Genomic DNA, 22,926 nt, shown 5'->3' with positions numbered 1-22,926 from the left:
ATTTACGAAAATAAAAGGTTCAGAAAATGAAAGTGTCGAGCAAGCGCAACAAAACCCGGAGCGGCAAAAGCGGTGCTTTCATTTTGCTGGGGGACGAAGTTACTTGAGGGCTGTAACACAATAGGATCAACTCTGTTGGCATACGTACGCTAATCAATCAACAGTGTTTGTGATTTTTAGTATATCGTGCGCTATCGCCTTTGCGTACGTAAGGGATAGCGTTGGTGGTGGTTCTGCGGACATGTAGAACATAAAGATAGCTTTGTCCAAGAGACGAGTTCAGAAAATGCCAGTGCTCTTTGCGCACGCACTGCATCCTGGGCGCTTGCTGAGCGGGGGAACGAAGAATAATCCTTCACATTTCGCTTTCGCTGACCTGGACACGTCCTGGACAATGGACCGGTACGGGAGAAATGGGAACACTTTGGAGACCACCCGTTTCTTTCGTATTAGTAAATTCCCACAGTTCAAAGCGATCGCTAAGCACTCTGGGATTTTCTGAACTCGTCTATTGCGCAGAACCATCAACGCTGTTCCTTATACGTACGCAAAGGCGACAGCGTACGATATGTTAAACTCTCTATTGTTTCGTCAGTTACAGCAACCAGTATCGGCAGAAACCAAGAAAGCTTTTCCTATGTTTTTTTAATGTCTATATTATGTCCTATATTGTTTTATATGTTTTTATTTTTATTTTTATTAATGCCGTATGATATAGTATGCCATTACAAAGGAATTCGTTCATGTTGCAGCAGTAAATTTTTTGTCTTCTCAAATTGCATGACTTAGTACATGTTAGGAAGGCAGGTTTTTCTTTGCATGGGAAGAGGAAAGGAGGAAAGCCATGACAGCGTGCCGCTGTGCTCCGTGTAGCGGTTACACTTCACCACCCGAAAGTTGTTTTGATCTCGACAGGATGGCTCCTGTGCATATTCTTTCGCCATCTGCCTCCATCGCGCTGCTGAGGTCGCCTCTCACTCCCTCCCCAGCCCTCCCCTCGGCTTGAAACCTTACCTGGCTGTAGGAGGAAGGAAGATCTCGTGTTCCATGTGTTTTGAAATACGGAGGATTGAGCCACAAGGCCATGGCAAGGTTATTTAGAATGGGAGCCTTCAACTTGGTCTCCTCTCAGGGGAAGAAGTCACGCGGCCATGAAGTCACGGAACATGAGAACCTCCGTCTTTCTTCTTCTTCTTCTTCTTGTTCTTCAGCCAGGGGGGGGGGGGGAAGTAGCCGCTAGCCACAAAGGGCGATCTTTGAAAGGGGGCTTTCTCTTTGCGCCTCATCTCCTCCAATCAACTTCTTTTTCTGTAGACTGATCAAGCAGGCATGGTTTGATTACGTAATGGATATGAATTCTGGTAAACGGCACATTTATTGATTTGTTACTTATTGCGAAGTAACTGGAACGTAATAGTACAACCACGTCTTCTCTGCTTCGCCTCGTGCACACATCAGAGTCGTCACTTATATATGCCTACGTACATCTTTGTTGTATTCGGCGCGTCAAACGTCAGCGGCAGCTATGTGCTGACCCGTTGTCCCCAGCAGACAAATACCGCACCCAAGTGTATAGGTCCAAGTTAGAACTTGTGTAACCTTGTCCTCCAGAGGTGACTCATGTCATATCGTATTGTAGTGTGCTACGAATCCACTTCGATGCAGTTGCGCGATAAATACGTTTACGTATTGATAGTGCACCCGTTTAGCTGGAAAATTGAGCAATGTTACGAAGTAAACATGGGGGAGCAATCGAAGGCTCCTCTGGAGAAGCTGATACGTGATTACGGAGTACAGGGGTAACATTGTGGAATCCGAAACGGACCTTTTTCACAACGCTTCTGTGCCTGCTCTGTGACCCTGACGGCGCCGAAGAAGGTTTCCAACATATTCAGTAGATGGCGCCAATGTGGCGGACGCTGTGCTTCGGTGAGCGCCAGTCGTGTTTCGCTGGACATCCGCTAGGACACGACGATATTGTGAAAAAGGCTTTCCGCCGTTGAAATTGTGCATGAAGGATGGAGAGAGGTATTCCAGCTTCACTTGGTGAAGCTAGATCTGGGAGCCTGCAGTGTGACGTCGCTGCTACACTGTAAACTTTTTCACACCTTTAAAGGTGTGCGCTATGCACATTCAACCTGCTTGCGTAACATTGCATCTCCAGGATGATATTTTACAAAATTCAGAAAGCATTACTAAAGATCAAGTGTCAGTACAAATCTTGCTTTCATTATGTCTGGGATATCGTAGGTACGAGCTAATGCATATATGCATCACTATCGATAATCGAGCACGCGCAAGTGTCTGCAATACTGTTGAACAATGTTTAGATGTTGCAAGACTGAATTTTCGGAGGACAGACAACACTCGAGTAAAGAAAATTTGTGCGAAACCGTGCTCCATTATGATGTTACCAAAATTACACCTAAAAAGGCGTGCGCCATGCACGTTATTACACCTTTAAAGGTGTGAAAAGGTTTAGAGTGTAGTCTTCGGGTTTCAGTTTTACAGTTGCCAGTATTGCATAGCTTCGGAACTCATGGAGAGGAGTGACCGTAGTGTGTCGAAATGCGGCCTGTGCACAGCCTTCTCACGGGCTTTCTCAGGTAGCGTGGCTTTTACACGGCCCCACCACAACCCTGTTCATGCGTCACTTGCCCCACATTTTCTCTTATCTCTCTTGCCCCATGGAATTGTGCAAGGACTCAAGTGCCCCAGCCCCGTAGTACCCGGTGTCTCCGAGGGATGTCGCCACGGCCGCTTATGTTGCTTGGGATTATCTCTTGCTTCTGCGATACTGGAGTGATGCTCGGCGATGTTCGGGCCGCTCGGGCACCCCTCCGTCAGCGGCAAAGGGCCGCCTCGGTTCGGTCCGTGTACCTCGAAATAAAGTGATCGAAATCCCCGTTACTCTCGCCATCTCTCGTAAAAGCAACTTCTCCAATTCGAGCAAGTTCTCCACGAAACATTCTTCGGATGTCATCCGACAGAATCGAATGGCACCACCAGTGTACACCACCAGACGGACGTGTGGGAGCTTTAGACTCCAGTTTTTCTCTTGTAATGAGTCACATGTGGTTGACATTACGCGACACGCATCCACAGACGGACGACCTTCAGGTTTCGTCGCCAGCCTTTCCCCCCCCCCCTCCCCCTACTTAACGATTCGAAGGCTTCAAATGTCCGCCTGCAAGGTGACGCCTTACGATAGGGTTGAGCTCCACTAATCACCACCCCTGTTGATGGCCCCCTCAATCAGTAATCACCGCACTCATCAGACAGTGCCACGACGACCAGTCTTCCAGGACTCCGCATTAAGTATTGGCCTTCGTTTTGTTCCTGCCCTATTGTGAAATAATTGGCGGTAATTCAGTTCCTCCGCGCGATTGCGAGAGCAGAAAAAAAAAAAACCGTCATGCCAGAGAGAACTGGTGTTCTGAGGCTGGGAACAACATAGAAGGGACAATCACATACAAGGCCGGTGATCCAGAAGATGTGGGTTCGAGTCCTACAGCTGGCTAACCTTTTCAGTGACTTTCATCTTTCACCGTCATGCCAGGTTTTTCAGGCACTGCCAGTTTATGGACCGTTACAGGACTCGATCCCAGATGCATTTTAGCTTCATCTACTTCCGCGGCATTGCTAGTAGATTTATAACTTTTACAGGTTTTCATACCAGGTCTTACAATATAACTGAAGTATCAAATGTGGGATTGCTGAGACGAGTCACCGTCCTGAAATAAACGCTTAGGCATAAAACATTAAAACATCCACGCTCGGAATTTCATCCATAAAAATCCATCCACACTGTCAAAATAAATCATAGTTAGGCCTATAGCGGGGGGATATATTTATTAGAACAAAAAGAAAACGGGACGGAAAGGTCAGCCAAACGGGACGTCGGCTTCCTATTCCGCAAAAAAAATAAATAAAAATAAATAAAAGAAGTATCAAATAAAAAGAAAAGAAAAGGTTACGAAATGAAAGATAAACTAATAAACGACGAAAGAAGGATGACATAGATTAAAGAAAAGAGATGACTTAAAAAAGATGAGGTTAATGCGTTAGGGGTGAGGGTGCACTGAAGAATGAGATGGCACGACTTGAGTTCACAGAGGAAGGGGGGGGGGGGGGGACTCTGTCGTACTTTAGTTCATGGGCAACACGATGTTCTGTTCAACGAACACACACACACATACATTGAATGATGATGGGGTGGGCGATTCACCGCCACTGAGGCGGTACACTGCCCTATTCAACGAAATCCACAATATGAACTTGCGCTATTCGCATCTGTATCATAACGCCAAACTGTCAGAAGGCCGAAAGCCACAGGCCGAAAGCCAAAGGGCCAAACAGTCATAAGGCCGAAAATCAGAAGGCTGAAAATGAAAAGACCAAAGAGATAGAAGACCTATAGGATGAGCACCCCAGTCAATGACCACTGGATTAGAAATCAAATAAATGGAATGCGTAGCATTTGGTGCTCTGAAACAGACTGGCTAGAGAGAAGAAGAAGAAAAAAAGCAATAATCTATATCATGTTTACTACAAAAAGAAAGTGCGTGGTGGGTGAATGCTATAGGGAATGACTTGTGTCAGTATCACCCACTCGCTGCTTGCGTGTCAGTCTGAGGAAGGAATGCGCCGGATCGTGTTCCCTAAACTTTGGTCCGGCACTGTACATATAATTGGTCTAATACTCGTAATATAAGTGATGAGATAAATGAGAAAGAAATTTAATAAATGAACGTAACGTTCACGCTTAGGTTCGCCAAATCGTCCGGGACATCATTACATATCTCATACTTGTATGCTAAGTACAGAATTCGATGCCATGACAAGCGAAATTTGCTACCAGAAACTAGAAACAAACAAAAAAAAAAGAAAGAAAGAAAAAAAGGACCGAAGAAGACGTATCCCATTCATGTAGTCTGGATCCTCTTCTCGACGGAGGCATCTACGTTGACGCCATGCTAATAGGGTCGAGCAGTCGGCCTTCCATGGGCAGGTTTACCGGGTAATGCACACAGGCTTGGCGGCGTCGGTCTTTCGAAAGTGAGTGAGGCGACCTCGAGAGCGCCTCACGCAAGCACGCCGCCACGACGCGGGTCGTCGGGCGCCGGACGGGCGGCTCCTCCTCTCCCACTTTGCCCTCCCAATGGCTAGGGAGAGAGAGAGGGGGGGGATTTTCTACCTACTACTACCGATATTGCGTCGCTGCCGCTTGAGGGAAGAGCGAAGATTGATTAGTGGTAAATTATCGGGGGCAGTCGTGAGAAGTGACACCGAGGAAACATGCACCGCGTGCGCCAGTGATGACAGCATTGTCATGTGACGTACTACCTGTGACGATTGTAGTAACGTTTATTTTTAAGTATTATTTCTTTTTCGTAATAATCGATTGGGCTTAAGAGCGTCGCAGATATCGAGAAAAGAAAGGGCGAGAGTGTCGCCACGCATTTGGAGGTGTGTGGATAAATCATGTTCCCTACTCTTGGTGGTTTTCGTCGTAGTATTGGAAATTTTATTTGAGATACTTCTCTGTTAGGCTAGTGGATGTGAGCATAATTCTGCGCAGAAAGCTTGTCGAAAGAGAAAAGCGCGAAGTGGCATGCGTCGTACGTGCAGGGACTTTGAGTAGAAAGGGTGACTGCGTGGGACATGCCAGAGTAGGTTCCTCTCCGACTGTAATGGGGTGTACCTCGAAATAAAGTGGTCGAAATCCCCGCTGCAAAATACACTACTGGAAATAAACGTTATTCGACTATAAAATGCACAGTCGCGCGCTGGAAACTGCCAACAGCGAACGTAGACTAACCTCAACATCAAAATGCAAATACCGAACTCGAACTAACCTGATCATGAACTAACCAACGTGGTGTTCCGTCGTGTCTGCCCTGCTAAACCTAACAGCCGCTAAAATTTGGCTTTCGTTCGCTAAAACGACTTGGACAGACATCGAAAACCCGTGAATTTGGGTGGTTAAACAGCGATAACGTGTTTTTAAACACGGCACACCATGTTACGAAGCAGTCGAGCATTCTCCTTGATTTTCCTTGTTTCGAGAACGGAAATTCCCAGATCGGGGATTTCGCAACCGGGAATATCGAGGTCCACCCATTGTAATATCGGTACGTGATGCTCTTCTAAACTGAACTCGCAGTGAAAAGGACTCTCTACGACTCTTATAGTGAGCCAGTTCGTGACGTCACGAACATACATATTTCACCTGCGAACGATTACGCTTTCTGCCAGAGGGTTTCACCATCCCACATCGTTAATTACCAGCGTGAAGCGGCACCATTCACTTAGAGTCCAGCCAACCTTCTTCCCACTTGCATGACGAACTCTTTTGCCGCATTCCGTCAGGTCACGCTTCGGGCAAGCCCTCCTCTTTGGCACCCACTTTCAATACGGGAGAGGCGCAGCTGGTCCTAATTAAGCATGCACGACGCCCTAATATCATATGGCACCACCAACGGAGCTTCACAGCGGCGCCGCTTCCTCGTTCGCAGGCACCAACCCGCTCCTTCTAGCAGACGACGCGGAAAGGGGAAAAGGCGTAGCAGACGACACAGTGCGAGCGTTGCAGGCGGTTGCAGACGACGAATTCTGGTCTTTGCACTCGGTTCGCTGTTTTGGCCCGACTCAAATGACTTTTGCAAACGGAAACCTGATTACTAATCTGTGACATAACCTAACAGTGTTCCGTTATAAATGAATTAAGTGTTCCGTTATGATTTCATGATCACTGGTGTCTGACAGCTCGAAGCAACCCTGATGAAAAACCGAGCACAATTCGGCAAAAACGAAAACTGTCGTCGAACAAAGGAACAAGATGCAGGCAAGCTAGGTTGGAAGCACTTCCCTGAGTCTGTGGGGTTCTTCGTGAATATATCCTCAGACACTTAATTACCAACAATACTATTGTAGGCTTGTAGTTGATTAAGCGTGATTTGTAAAGGTGTAATAGCCACATGTCTGATATTCGGGAATGTCATAGTGTACACAACTGCGTGTGCAGCGAGAATGTCACAATGGACATGCAACGACTCCCAAGCAGACGACGCGGAGAAAAAGCGTAGCAGGCAACACGGAAACACGAACGATTGGAACAGGAACTCCCCGTGTGGAAGGCGCGCCGTACGACCACGACGGGACGAAAAAAAAAAAAAAAACGGTTTTTATCGCGTCCTCGAATCGGAAGGAAAGAACGTCGAGGGAGGAGAGCGACGGCGCCGGGAGTTTCGGCGCCAACCGGCGCTCGTACATCACGACCATGTTTTGCTCGGCTAATCATAGAGAAGCATGGGTTGACGGCCGAGGGGTTTTGGCCACTGACGTTCGGAGCCGCGGTTCTGAGAAGGGGTTCACTATCTGTCCCATCTCGTCCAAAATTCTTGCGGCGTGCGTTATGGGTGTAGGTCCTTGCGGAAGCCAGCGTGGGGGTGATGAGTGACGGGGGTTTTCGGATACAATGTTCATCTTTGTATCGAGGGAGCTGTTTGAGATGCGGGGGTCGAGGACTCGCACTGTCGACGGCGCTCTGAGAGGCGCTCTTCCAGAAACAGGTCCCTAACATCATGAAAGTTGGAGCTCCGTATTTTTTTTTTTTATTATTTTTTTTGGGGGGGGGGGGGGAGCAAGCAACGGGACATGTGGACGGCGTTTTTGGTTTAGCTGCGGTGTGATTTTGACAGAGATAATAGAATGACGCTATGTGCTCTTAGGTGCACTGCGACTGCAGTACAGCGTAGCATAATTTGATCAGTTTGGTCGCAGTTGTCAATTATTGTTTACGTAGCTGCTGACGCGCAATAAAAGGCAACCTGTCTGATCCCATAAGTGGGTGAATATGATTTCTTCCCTATACCGTTCAGATGATGAAGGACGTTTCAAGCTAAGTTTTTATTACCTTGTACCCGTCCACCTGTCACATTGTGTCATCTGCATCTCGTCGCTGAACAACTGGAGATTTTTTTGTTCACCTATCCATCAAAGGCAGAACTCTTCGGCCTTTGTATGACAGAATGGGGACACATCATTACGCTCAGGAAATAAAAGCATTCCAACGTGTGACATTGTTATAAAGAGGCAAGCAGACACAATACTCGAGTGAAGCGTGTGATGATCGAAGGGTTCAAGGCGGTTACATAATACCGTCAACCGCAGCTGAACACGACTCATCGCTCGAACAGCCGTTTGTGACCGGCCCTTCAAACAAGATGGAGAGAGCAGAGAAAGGAAATGCATGGTTTGCGAATACAGAAAAAGAGAAATAAATAAAAAAAAAACATGTACGCGGTTTCAATATGTTGAAGCTGTCGCAGCATCTACGGTAATGTTCGAAAATGCCATTGCACCTTTCTGACCGGTGTTTCACAGATGGCCCAACAAGAGGGGAACATCTGAAACAAGCGATAAGGGTTGTGCCATCATCACCCCTTTTTTTTCTTTTTTTTCTTTTGTCATGACCGGGGTGGTCGAGCAGCAAACCAAGTTCTAGTACGCATCCCAACACCGTACTGCCCTCCTCAGCAACTTTTCGGAACTTTCAGCATTGTTCGCAAGGCACCGCCATGTACAAAAAGCAATCTCCCCTTCTCTTGGGAACGTTGTTATATACAATCAAACTCCTTTATAGCGAACACCTTTTTAACGAAAATACCACTATAGCAAATTTTTTTGCGGTCCCGCTGGAGCCCTATAGGTCAAATAATGGACATCTTTTTTAACGAAAATACCTTTGCTGCAATTTTTTTTTTTTTTTTTGCTGTCACCTGAGTTTCGTTGTAAAGGAGTTTGACTGTATACGGTACCTAAGTTTTTTACCTGAATTTTTGTCCGTATAAGAGGAGGGGGGTCTTAATTTCATGGGTAGCTCCTGGTGATTCGATGTCGATCACGATCCGACACTCGTTTATAAATTATAATATGCAAGAACTTTAATTAATACCTCCAATTCAACATAGAAACCCTCGCAAACTAACCAGAGCATCTTGTAGAACTACGTCCAATTATTAACTAGAGCATGTGCATGGGCTTCGTTTGACGTGCCGATCGTTCACCTTCCATCTCCTCTAGCTTCATTCTTCTTCCCCTCTCAATACCACCTTCACACAGAAGTCCTGCTTAACGCCTCCTCTCACCGGTGGCGGTGCTGGTGCTGGTGGTGGAAGGGCTTGAAGCAGAGCCTTTCATTGGCTGTACCAGTGGCTTCCCATGCGGCTGATGGCGGCCCTTCTCCGTAGCTACGGCCACGGAAAGCACGGCTGTGATTGGAGGACATCTTGATTCTTACGTCAAGTCAAGTCGTTCAAGCGACCAGGCTTTGTTCCTAGGTGTTGTTGCTTTCTCGTCGCTTTAGCTCGGTGCTGCCGGCCGAACGTTCGCAAACCGAAGCTCACTTCCGACGACAATACACACGTATCATAAAACACATAGCAGCACTAATATGACTTTGATCAGATGTTCGATTACGATCCTACTTTTTTTTTTTTTATAAGTACTTTCTAAAGATGGTCTCACCTTGCAACAACACAGTCCCTCTGCCGATTTTGCGTGTGCTGGAAGCTGATACATCATGAAGTAGAGGTTGATGGATTATTAAATTTAAAAAAAAAATGCAGATGCACTTGCTATTGCTAATGGCTAAATGACAGCTAGCAGGCTGTCGCTGGATTTCATTTTCTCTTGTTTGCAGCATGGCACTACAAATGGGCGTTGCTCACAAATCGGACTTTACTCCAGGAATTTATTGCGAAGGATTTTCATGTCGGGGGGGGGGGGGGGGGGGGGAGGGGATTACGTGGGGTAGACATCTGCATCTGCTGGCCTTTACTTCTTTGTGTGTGTGGGGGGAGGGGGTGTCACTGGGTAAAACACTGCTTAATTAAGCCAGTCATCCGGGTCCCTAGCAATGAAGGCCGAAAACGCACACCGTCGTCCCGTGTGCCCATCTAAGTCTTTGCAGGAAATAAACGGAATTAAGGCATATGCTCACACAGCACGGCTTGCTTAGTTACCTCTAGATTGTATAGAACGCTCCCACGGAACACTATGGTAAAAAGTACGAGGAAAGTCTGGGGCAAAATCTGTCTGGCGCCTTCTCATGCGCGTCGTGCTCCGTTCATCTGTGCGGCGTGCATCACTGATAAGCATTCCCAGCATTGTATATACGAGGGGCTCTCTTTATGCATGTACTGTATGTACGGTGATTTCATGCGTGCAGAAGAGACGGAGCTCAAGTTCGTTGTACTCGTGAACGTTCCGTGACCGTATGTTGCCATGTGTGACGGACCTGCTCTAAAGATTCCTTCTATTGCCCAGTGTGAGATACGACCCTTTAAATGGTCCCTGTCATGAGCAGGGTGAACAGCGGTAGGAGCAGAAGTCAAATGTTGCACCAATAGTTCAGGGACTGAGTTGTCTGGAGCAAAAAAGCTTGCCTTCGTGACCGTTCAGCCGTCGACAGCAAGGCCTCACCATCGGAGAATCGCCCTTCACCTTCCAGAAAAAAAAAAAAGAGGAAAAAAAAAGGAGATCATGGACATACTGCCTATAGCTAGCATGAGCTTTCATTTCGAACTGCCGTACTAGTGTACATCCTTAGGGCGAACTGTGAACATTTAGATAAAATCAAACTGTACTATGCACCGTAAATAAAGAGTAATATACCGAGAACGAATTAAAACGCAGCCTCTTTTACACACACACACACACACACACATATATATATATATATATATATATATATATATCTGTTTATAATTCGAATCGTAATCGAATCTGAATCCCATGAAACGTATGCTCAACGTGCAGCCACAGAGCTTCGGCTATTTTCCTTTGTACATATATAGATATATATGCAGGGTGTCCCAGCTAAATGCGAACAGATTTTTTAAAAATATATGTATCATTTTTTTCGAGATGAAGTCAGTTGCAGTGTAGTATATGCTGAAGGGCATTCCTTAAGAGGGCACCAGCAATCTCGTACGGCAGTGTCCTACTTAACTTTCAATAATTAACTTTTTAATTATAAAAGCTACGAAGTTGTCCCAATGAGAACATCTGGTCCCTTTGGTGACCTGATACCGTAGCCGTTTTGAGAACAAAAATCCGTTCGATAGATCGTCCGCATAAAATTCGTGAAGGAACACCATATTTTGCTTTATTTTGTTCATTGCGCACCTTCGGAGACGCGTCTTTCCTTCACCCCAGTGCGAAAGGGTGAAAGAGCACACACTATCGCCTCTTGCGTCCTGGAAAAAGATGAAAGGAAAACAGAAAATGCAGATTTATCAGAGCCCGGAACGGAATTGGAAATGGAATGTCGGAAACAGTCCTAGGAATGGAATGGGAATGGAAGTATGCAGTTTTTCGCAGGAATGGAATTGGAATGGAATGGTCTGGGGGCCCCTGTGGCTGCTGGGCTAGCCAGTACGGTTACCGGTTCCCTTTTCTTTTATTGATGGCGTTAACGGAATGGAATGGGGTCGCCAAGCCCATTCCAGGAGTGGGAATTGGTCGTACCTTTTCATTCCGAGGAATTGAAAGGAATGGAATTATCACAAATATCCATTCCTCGGAATGGAATTGGTGGCCCCATTCCGCAACCCTGCTCTAAAGTAGCTGTGCCTATACAGTCATAGGAATGGAATGGGAATGGAAGTATGCAGTTTTTCGCAGGAATGGAATTGGAATGGAATGGTCTGGGCGCCCCGGTGGCTGCTGGGCTTCCAGGAGTGGGAATTGGTCATACCTTTTTAATTCAGAGGAATTGAAAGGAATGGAATTATCCTCTAGGGTATGTATAACAAAACATGAGAAGAGTACTGGTGTACGTAGTACGTATGTCATGATGATATCCCCGTATCGCAGCGGGACCCATACCTCGTTCTTACGGTGCTGGTGCTCGACTACATATACTTACATTTGTGCAAAGCTCGTGTTCGACGATATTCCTCGCTCCGCCTTTGTCCGCGCATGTCATAAACCGGCGAAGAATGGCTGGTAAAAAGAGAGAACGAAGAAACGACTGAAAGAGACGCTCCGGTGCGAACCCGATCCGGATACACATGGGGGGCCAACAATACATGCCACTTGAGCGGCCAGATTTGCGGGGATAACAACGCTTTGAAGTTCTTTTGAAGAAGGACACGAACGGGCTTCGAGAAAGCGGTGGCCTCTGTTGGCTGCATTCTTCGGCCGTTTCGCTCAAACGGAGTTCGTGCGGGGTTGAGAGGTGTTTTATTTCAAAGGGGAGCCCTCTCGCGTGGATCGTGTGTTGGTACGCGTTTTTAACGTATCGAGATTAGGTGTATACGTACACGACTGTCCTGTGGCCACGCATGCGAGGTGCACTCTAAGAAAAAAAAGGAGTAAAAAGGGGAGTAATTGCAGCTTCTACTCCCCTAGTCTGCCAATTACTCCCCATTTTAGTCCCCTAACCCAACGTTTAGTCCCGACATTTACTCCCCAGGTCTGCAAATTGTCACTAAACTTCGCGAATGGTCTCCTGAATACGACAGTCTACGTAAATATGTGCCCTTGGTCAATTTGAACGACATAAGGCTGTATAACTCAGACAACGTAGCAATTTTCCAGCCACACAGAGTAAGAAACAGTTAGCGCATCTTTCTTCGCAAATTGTGCCCTAGTATGGCGCAAGATTTTATATCACTCGATATATCACGGTTGACGGTTTGCTTCAAAGTATTTTCATGCATGCGCACCAATTATGTACCTGGGACTCTTACAACAGCGCGTGAAATGCGGTCTTCACTCTGTGACATTCATTTACTCCCGTGCATTTACTCCCGAATGGGACTATTTTTTGTGGCAATGCAATTACTCCCCAAAAGGAGTAAAAGTACTCCTTTTTTTCTTAGAGTGTGCACTCACGAAATTTATGCGCTACAACAGTTTTGTCTCTAGAGGGAGAGGGTGAAGTTTGAGGAAACCACGTGATGGAGTGTTTGTCCAATCACAAGGCGGCAGCCATGAGTGGGTACTCGTAGACCGGCATATGTCAACAGAAGAAGCCACGTGCATCTCAACTTCTGAAATGTTGCCCCCTTATTTGTGAGAAGGACCAATGAGGTCGTTCCACGTGCAGTGGAGGAAAGAGGGAAACTGTGGAGCTGTGCAGGCAGCTGATCTAGGCGTTATAGTGCCGTGAAGCAACCGATAGGGTGATGAGCGAGTCATAGACGTGGACACTTCCTGGGACGCCTTCGGGAGCCTGACGTCTCCTGTCACCGGTAATCATAACTGCTTTTCGAATGAAACCACGAGTTGTTAATATTTTTGTTGCGTCTAACGTTTTTGGTGAAGCCACACTTTTGTACTCGCATCTTGAGGATTCCGGCAAGTAACACAGACGGCACTTTCTCTTTTTCCTACCTAAACCCCGTTAAGTGCCGATTTTCTGGCAGATGGTATCGGCGTCAAACAGCACGAAGGAACAAAAATATTGGTGGCATCCTGCCAAACACCTTTCAATATAAAGCCCCAAAAGCATCCGATCCTGCTCTTCAGGCGGCCGAACCCGTTTCGGTGTCATTGTAACTTCTTCCTGCAGCTCTCTCTACAATTGTTACGGACGGACGTACATGGCTATCAACGTTGGTCGGCTTTATGAAGTCGTCGATTTTTAATAATCTATGACTACGCTGCTTGCAACTTTCTTTTCCGTTGTACGTCTCTGAATGTTCTTTTCGGTGCATGAAACGAGACATGTTTCATGGCTCAGACCTTTCATAAACTCAAATGCTAACCGTATACCAGACGGCCACCTTCTGTAGAACCAGTCTCATTTCTTTTCTGTGCGTCGTTACAACGACATGTACGTCGCTTGATATCGAGATTGCAAAACTCGAGTGCATCATTTCGACATCGCCCGCTGAGGGTTATCGCGCGCCCGTGAATGTTTACCGACACTTCGATACAGTTTTAATAAACGCTCTTTATATTTCATTTAGCCTCGGGATATACGCGTCGTCTGCTTGTGAATGAATCTGCGTTGTCTCTCGACGTGCTGTTTACTGAGACAACTTTATCATGTCGTATATACGTATATCGCTTGGAGCCATTCGTAGTCCATATCAGCGGAAACGAGCCCTCGTAGTAAAGACAGTGGAGACAATGAAATCTCATGCGAGGCCGCAGATAAGTCTGTGTAAATACTGTTATTGTTAATCAACTTTGACGTGTACATAGAAGGCTACCATCTGGCTAATATTTTCAACTGGACTCTTTCTCATTCACGCTCTGACTGAACCGTGACGCGTGACCTTCGCTGGACAGAAACACAAAGGAAACCTGTTGTCCTCGTTTCCTTGGTCGGCCATAAAATTTTTGACGGCCGCATCAAAAGCGGAACTAACAAGCGGGATAACCTGACGTATCTACGAGAATAGCGTGCCTGTTTACCCCTTTTACAGCCTAGCGGCGCCAAGTTGTGTATTTATTTTCGCGGTGCATTGTAATTTGTCAGGGCGAGACGAAGCTTCGGCTTGTTACCTACCCACAGATTTCAAAATAGATCCAAGGTTTCCGAGCCATTTTCGGTCCTTTTTCACCACTCTCTGTTAATGGAAATAAAAGTTCTTCTTGTATGCTGAATATGTATAATGTCACTACGTATCGGGGGCAGATCCCGATTTTTTTTTCTTGAGGGGGGTGTTCGATATGAGAGCAGCATGACATACACTGCCCAAGATCCACTGAAATATTCGGTGACGACGGAAATTGAGGGGGGGGGAGGATGAGGGTCAGGACATTCAGACCCCCAAATACCCTGCCCCTGCCGCGCATTGAAGCCTTCGCGCTGCATCGTTGCTAGGGTTTCATCAGTTTTCGAGCAAATTTGGTTGGCCAACAACTCCAGATGGAAGATACAGTAGCGTTTAATTTCAGGTAACTCGATGCTTTATAATGTTAAAGTGTGACTCGACAACAAAATCACCGCAAAGATTGTGACACAGTAGCAACCCTTGGGGTGTCAGGAACATACATACGAAATATCGCGTTCCCAAAGTGCGCAGATTTTATTCGAACGAATTATTACGAAGTGAGCGCTTCGCCTGTGTGACGCAAGAGGGCGCTGAAAGCAACACTGCTGACGTCATCCGGCATGGAAGACTGCAACCTTCGTAGCAGACGACGGCTGGGTGACGTCACAGTATCTTCCTCCGGGCGAACCGCTGTGCATTTTGGTTTCGGTTTGGTATTGTCATCATTTACGAATTAATTAATCGCACAAAATGAATGCGAATCTTGTATTCGGTAGCAAGGGAGCGGTCCGTGTTCGGTATGATGCTCACCTAATTTTTTTCAAATCGTTGCGAAGTCTCCCTTTAAAGTAGATAACGCAGGGCAGAATAGAATCATATTAAAAGTCGTTAGCCTCCGCATATTTACTGGATCTGGGGCTTATCTCGATTACGAAGAAGCTCGATCATTGAGCAATTATTTACATAAACGGTAAAAAAAGCGAATTTAGAAGGGATAAAAGCTAAATTGGACACCGTTGATGCGTGTTGCCACCAGACTAACCCACTTTTGACTGACATTCCTTGTGACACAAGAACAAACAACGTCACTCTGCCGCTGACGGTTCTCTCTATCTCAAAAGAAGCCGCCCGACGGTTTCATCTGTCACGACGTTTTGGCCACTGAAACTTTGTGAAGTCATGCTGATGAGAGACATTTTTCACGCGCACCGTCTCTCTGTGCCGCTCCTCAACGTAGAACGGCTTCAGACATTCCTGGTCCCCCGTCACGGCGCCGCCATGTTATCGCCAGTTGACGGCAAGTTCTCTCTATTATCGTTTATGCTGGCGCCGAAGTTTTTCGATGTTGGAGCGGGTGCCTTCCCCGCTCCCGCTTGTATATTTTCGGTGCGGCTGAAGCAGACGACTTTTCTCGTCTGTTTACAGTAGCTCGCTTCATCGTCGCTCAACTCGCCGCGCAGAAGGTAGTCCCCCAAGCATTTCAACAAATTAGCAGAACGTAAAAGTGATTGTGTCTGAAGACTACAGACGTCCAACCTGGGGAACAAATACATCTTCATCACTATATCTATATGAAACGAAGTACTTCACTGCATTTTTACCCCTTGTTCATCGTTCACAGTGAACGAAATATTACTTCCACGCGTGAAAAAGATCGCCGTCGTCGCCGTCGGCCTCACAGTGGCGGCATCCATCGGCGGCTGCTCAAAATTTAGTCAAGAAGAAGCGCCCCCTGGAAAGAGAAGTGAAGTAAAAATAGAGAAAATGTATCAGTCCCTCTTCGCCGGTGCGCGGATGCGGTGTGGTCTTTTGTATGGTGTGGTTGTGTGAAGTGTAATAGTGATGGTTATAATAACTATGGCTGTGCGCAAGATAGTGACGCATTCATTGAAGACGTGCAGACACTTAGGATATGCATTGTTACGGCGCATCAAGGCGTATCTTCGCATTTCAAGGCATTTTGTCAAAAGATTGCAGCACCTCACTGCATCGCTGCAAACTTTACTAGCACCAGTTTCATCGCATCAGAGTGCAGGTAATCAAGGCCGTGAAGTCTTTCTGAAATTTTAAGTGCTCATGGTATTAGTCTTACGATGCCCGTACTGTTTATCAGCTTTGATGTGTTTTGCGTTCCCTCGTTGACCACCCGGCTAGGTTTCGGTTTGGTTACTGCTCACGTGCGGCCACTAGAATGCGATTCCCATAGTATTTTGTGGTTTGAAGTTCTCGCTTGAGGAGCTGAGCAATTTTCGCACCATCGTAGTTGGTGCCTGTGAGCGGATTTCCTTTCTGTATTCTTTACGTGTCTTTCAGTGGCGGCATTGAAAGCTTGCCGGCGCCAGTCTGGTGGGAGACAGGACGCCTGCAAACCGCACGAGTTTTCGTGATAAATGCAGTCGGGTTTGGTATCTCGCTAATGCAGCGATAGGGATTAAATATCACGCATCTGCGGCGCCGTTGAATACGTATTGTAAGAAAAAGTTACATGGCACTGTTGGCCTTCTGTGAAATCTTGACATTGCGCTGTGGATTTTGACATCGACACTGAGGTTTTCAGAACGCAGGAGTTTATTCAGCGAAGTGATTGGTTACATAACCGAACCCACTTAGAGCGTGTATATCCGGATATATGTATGCAATATTCGCATGAAGCAGCACTCACTTCGTTTTTTGTTTTCTTCCCCTCTCTTCTGACTTACGAGGGCTGGATCTGGAAGCGACACAGTTTCTATTCAAAAACACAATTCCACATTCGATTTGGAATTCGAATCGAATATCGAGCTATTTGCATGCGAGAAAAAGCGAACGTTCGCACCACCCCAGTATTTTTATATTATTTGTGAAATGGGCTTAAACTTAATGGTTGGTCGCGTCTTCTGGCAGTTTATTCATTGCTGTCCGTACCGCCCTTTAAGCTACAGCAGATCTTAAGTATGTCATCCATGCTCAAATCCCTGAGATAGATGAGCACAGAAGACAACAGAATACGAATCTCAAACGCAGCTGAAATGTATTACACAAAAAATATATGCTCGAGCAGCTGGGAGAGGGGCAAAGGAAAGAACCTAATTGTTTAGGTATGCCCAGTGAAGGCCTTACTCATTATTATTAGGGTCTGGGAGATCAAGCAAAATGCATACTTTTTGAGTGCGTTCTAACGGATATCCGAGCATTTCTGCGCACATTACTAATCCCAGTGACACAATTCTACAGCATTTTGTGTGTCATATAATTGCATGTTTTGGCATACTTCTCCCTGATCGTCATATTATATGACAGGAGCATGTTATGCCGGTGCCATTTCAACCTTTATTAAAAAAACAAAAAAACTTGCCATTTCCCTTGTGTTGCCACTGCTCATGTTACTTCAAATGGACCCCAAACCTACGGGCCACCTACACATCTAAGCTACAATGCTGCTCTTAGGCTGCATGGCACTATGCAATCAGTGTATTTGGAAAGCAAGACTAGCACCCAGAAGCATGGGCGTTTGTGGGGGAGGGGCAAGAGGGGCGCTTGCTCCGGTTTCCGTTTTTTTCCGGAGTAACATTGCCCTGCGTGATAATTTTTCCGCATAGTTTGTGCGCATTTGGACGTTTCGTGCCAGATTATTTGCATGCATATTTTCGAAGACAGTTGTGCATAAGATCCTGGGTCCTGCTGATTACGTACCCAGACATTGACCAAGGGACCTTCGGCTCCCACTTTAACACAGTGGCCAAGTTCCGAGAACGAACACAATTGTTACACACCACAGGTGTTCCACGAAACGATTATGAATTGTATCTTTGCATACAGGTGCAGGTCCCACTCATTATTATTAGTTTGGAACTGCCGAGAAGCTCTTTAATCGGCGACATAGTTTACTACACAGTAGTCACACATGTAAGATGTACTTGCCGTGTGGTGATCTGTGCACTGTACTATATTCACTATTACACAATCATTATAATCACATCTATCTTGCCAGACAGTGCATATACTCATTGTTCCATATCACAATGTGGGCTAGACCAAGTTGTCTGGACGGCAGTCTTAAGTTTACTGGGCCAGCGATCCCCTGACAAAGCCGGAATTGTCCAGTATGGCCATTGTTCCGACGTTCTCCAGTTTTGCACACAATCAGTATTGTTCAGGCACGATGAATGCAGGCGGCATTTAGTTGGGATCCTGTGAGGAGAAAGGGTGGCACAGGACAATTCAGTTGCCGTGTCTCGTGTCAATTGTGTGCAGCAAATGTCATTGTGTCAAGCCTGTGCATTCTGGTAGCTTCCTGTAATAAAACAAAGGCGTGAAAATGTGCACCATAACTGTAATTTGGTAGTATATGCCAAAGCGTATGTATACATACGCCCTAGTAACACATATTGTTGCCACAACGTTGCTGCAACGTTGCGAATGTTGTAAATAGTGGAGCAATGTTTTACAATACTCAACAATATTGTGGCAACGTTTTCTAGATGTTGGTCAACATTTTTCGTCACATGTCATCATGTCGTCACAACGTCACACTAAAACGTTTACCGAATATTGCTGCCAGGAACATTGCAGCAATGTTGGAACAATGTTAAAAACATGTTGTCCTTATGTGGCAGTATCATTGCAGCAACGTTGCAAAGCTAATTTAAACATTGTGGCAATGTCGGCGAAATGTTCGCATGTAACGTTACTAGGACGTGGCTTCAAAAGGACATTAGCCACGTTTTGACAACGTTTGGGGGGCAACATTGCAACAATGTTCCGGCAACATTTTGTGTTGCTAGGTTATGTTGTGGCTGCAAGATGTATCTCATTCATAAATGTAACATCGCCTAATTCTCGAGGTATCGCCGTACCCCGTTGTAACCGTCGGCATTCCTGACCTAGCCCCTTTGTACCCTTTCCACAGGCACGTCATCAGCCAACGGCACCAGCACATCATCCATAGGCATTGACGCGGAGCCCTGGTGTACCTTGGCCTATTGGGAACTGAACGAGCGGGGTCGGGCCCCTCTACCCGGTGAACAGGCCATGGCTGCACGTGTCCTATGACGAAGCATCACCTCCACACTCCTGCAAGGAAGAGACGCTGAGCATTGGGTCCCTGGCCAAGACCCGCACGACCCCATGCAAGGAAGCAGTCGCTCGCACGAGGGCCAAGATAGGCCTCGGTGTGACGCTGCTCAGAGAGCGAGATGGGGTCTGGGTCTACAACCAGTCGGAACATGCCGTCTTCGTCAACTCTCCCACTCTAGACGGTCCAAACGTGCGGAACCTGACCGTTTTCAAGGTTTGCACCAGGTGAGCGGGGGCTGCCTTTGCTGCGGGTACGGGGTGTGGGAAGCAAATTTCGGGAAGCAATAGGTCACTGCGGATGTGTTGTCTAAAGTGTTGTCTAACCTAACAAGTCTAGAGATGCGAAGCCGCAGAAAAAAACGAAATTTTTGGGAAAAAGACAGTTTTTTCCGGAAAAATTGCCCCAAATTTCCAGGCAACAGAATTCAAAAATGTAAATTTTCACGCCTTCGATGCGTTCCAACCCGCAGACAGTGCCTTGGGTGCCTCTAATCCGCCAACAACCACCAACTTGGAGCTCCGTCTGGCTGCTCCAAGCGATCGCCATCGCGTTCACATAATGTCGGAGTTCTGGTCGGAGTGGACGGGTTGTTCCAATTACCTATCGCTGAGTAGACAGCAGTCTCATGGGACGGTCTGCTCTGCATTTATGCCTAGAGGGTGAAGACTACTAAAGTTTCTAGCTCATTGTACGCTGTGGCTTGGCCGGCAGTGCTTCGACTCAGCAGTAACGGCGTTTGTTTCCATTTTTTCCAATTTTTCGGAAAAAAACCGAAAAAGAAACTTTTTTTTTCCCGAGCGATTCAAAATTTCCGGAAATTTTGCATCTCTACTAACAACTTTATTGCTCTGTGCAGTGCTGCTCAAAGAAGCAGCTGTTCATGCGCTGTCTGTTGTTGCTGCTGCACAATGTTTTGCACATCATGATTATGTACATGCACTCGTGTGCTCCATGTTCTCAACACTTTAAAAGGACGTTGGAGGGATGCACAATAGGTTTTCGCAACAATAGATTGGCGCTACAGCCAATGTTCTCTGGAAGCCCTGCCTCACTGTGAAATGGCATACAGTGTCTCTTTTATTACTTGGCTGAAGAGGGGCAACGACAGACTACTTTCAAGCTTCTGGATGAGACATATTGTTAAATGCAGCAATAAACAACACAGAGGAGACGAGAGGTAGACAGAGAGAGGTAGACGCCACAGCTGGGGTCTGGCTGTACAGTCAATCCGAACATGCCGTCTGCAGCCGTGGCGTCAACTTCTTGTCTCCACTGTGTTGTTTATTGCTGCGCTCAACAATATGTCTTGATACAAACTACACTACCCCAGCTTCGTCCACCTGTGCAATTCTGGTCGAGGTTTTTATCAGATGATGTCGTAACGTTTCTGTACTATTCCTCCTCAGCGAGCGCTCATTAAAGGAGTACAGAGGGCCATCAAAAAAAATTTCAAATTAAGACATCTGATGTAAGTGTGTGTGTCATTATACTAAATAGCGCGAAAGGTATTGATGCGTGCAATTTGTTTCCCAGAAAAAAAAACTCACATAACATAGCTCCGCGCGTTCACCCTTAACTCGCCACTCCAGCTATAACGAGGATGAGGAGGTATGATGCCACGTCACCGATGACGGTATAAGGAGAAGTCGTTTTGGTTCACCGGTCAGCGGGGGTCAGCGCCTTGTCCTTTGCCGCCGTAAACCTGTTTTGCCAGTTCTCCCGGAGAATTGGGGATAGAAGGAGCGGCCGAAGCATTACCGAGCGAGGAGAAAGGCTTTATCAGAACCCCGAACAGCCGAGTAGCAGACGACAGCGGACTGGCAGACAACATTTCTCTAGGCCAATCAGCGAGCGTTCTCCTTATAGCGTCAGCGCGAGGTTCCAGGCAGATCACAGGCTGGTACTGCTCTTCACCACCGTTGCGCACGGTCGCTTTCTGCGGCGTGTTTTAATTCAATTTCTGCGATAATTATGACTCTGTGGTGTAAATTACTTCTTGTGGTGCATCTTACTGGCCTACTTAACAGTTTTATAGGAAGAAAAACTGGGTGTTAAAAATGACTTCTGTGCTACTTTAATCCCCGCTTTTTTGCTTCCTCCGTAGGCTACTCCTTGCGCGGTCTTCGACTGGGAGCGGGCGGCGCTGTACCGCCACCACTACCAGAGACACCCTCCAAACGAGCCGTTTGACACAGACTCGGTGCACATCTCGTTTGTCAAGGGATGGGGCAACAATTACTCGAGACGGATCGTCACATCGTGCCCCTGCTCTCTGGAACTCCTTTTCCGTGTGCCAGCGAGGTGATGAACTTCTTCCCAGAAGCTCAGTGACCCATCTCACTTTAACCGTCCAGGCTAGTCTACAAGAGGAGCTCGACGAAGCACAGCCGCAAACAACCTCGGCTGTCCGTCGAGTAAGTCGCCCTGCCGGTGAACTTGCTGGGAAGAGCGAGGCCCTGCACCAAAGGAACTTAAGGCTCTCGTGTGCGCGCTCGTGTGCACACGTGAAATGAGGTTGGCAGCACCTGAGATGAAAGGGCATGTATTGCTCACGTGCAAAGTGAGTAAGGACAGAGATGCTTCTGCTGCTATGTTCCAAGCTGTCTTCTCTCTCTCTCTCTCTCTGTGTTTTTTTTTTTCTTTTTTCTTTTTTTTTCACATCAGTGGATGGTTTATTTTCGTGTTTTGTAAATTGGAGCTGCTCAAAATGGAAAGGCAGCATGTAGAATGTGTTGTAAAGTTTTATATAATTCTAGGTTTTGAGTTCTTTTTTTGGAATATATTAATTTATTATGTCTGAGGTGCAGCCTGTACGTTTATTTTATTTTATTTTTTTGTAACGTGTGAAAATAACTAAAGCGAGCAGTGTTGTCACATATTGCTTTCACACTACGTCACTTTTTTTTTTCCTTTTTACGAGACATACTTTTCCTTCAAAAGTACAAATAGTTTGTTGAAAGTGCTGTCTGCTAGTGAGAATGTGCTTCAATCAATGTGTCTTGTTTTCACATATACACACTCGTAAATTGCCTTTGAAATGTGCATCTCTCTGTGTTTAATTTTATGGGAGTCTTTGTTTTTTGTTTTTTTTGCTCTACATTAATTTGGTTATTACTAGGGTTAGAAATGAAAATCGTTCAAATAAGGTGCTAGGTCTTAGTAATGTTCAAGGGAGAAATCTCAGCAGATCTGTACTTTCTCAACTAAACAAGTTGGACAGGGAAAAAAGTTCAACGAAAACACAACCTTCTTGAACAATCAGGGGTGCCTGTGGCAGTGGAGACAAAAATTGTGATTTTAATCTTTTTTTTGTTTTTGTCTTCCGAAACTGCTGAGATACTTTGTAAGCAC

General features: G+C 46.3%; 1 protein-coding gene across 1 annotated transcript; it reads left to right on the top strand.

Annotated features, from left to right (window-relative positions):
- Positions 1-1,740: 1,740 nt before the first annotated feature.
- Positions 1,741-22,026, top strand: LOC135385042 (mothers against decapentaplegic homolog 6-like). The gene is made up of 3 exons (XM_064614219.1): positions 1,741-1,799; positions 19,497-19,788; positions 21,680-22,026. The coding sequence occupies exons 1-3, from the start codon at positions 1,741-1,743 to the stop codon at positions 21,878-21,880; spliced, it is 552 nt and encodes a 183-aa protein (XP_064470289.1). The 3' UTR covers positions 21,881-22,026.
- Positions 22,027-22,926: the final 900 nt, after the last annotated feature.

This window comes from Ornithodoros turicata, chromosome 2, assembly GCF_037126465.1.
Source record: "Ornithodoros turicata isolate Travis chromosome 2, ASM3712646v1, whole genome shotgun sequence".
Lineage (NCBI taxonomy): Eukaryota > Metazoa > Arthropoda > Arachnida > Ixodida > Argasidae > Ornithodoros > Ornithodoros turicata.
Note: the sequence above shows the minus strand (reverse complement) of the source record. Positions and strands in the feature narration are given on the sequence as shown.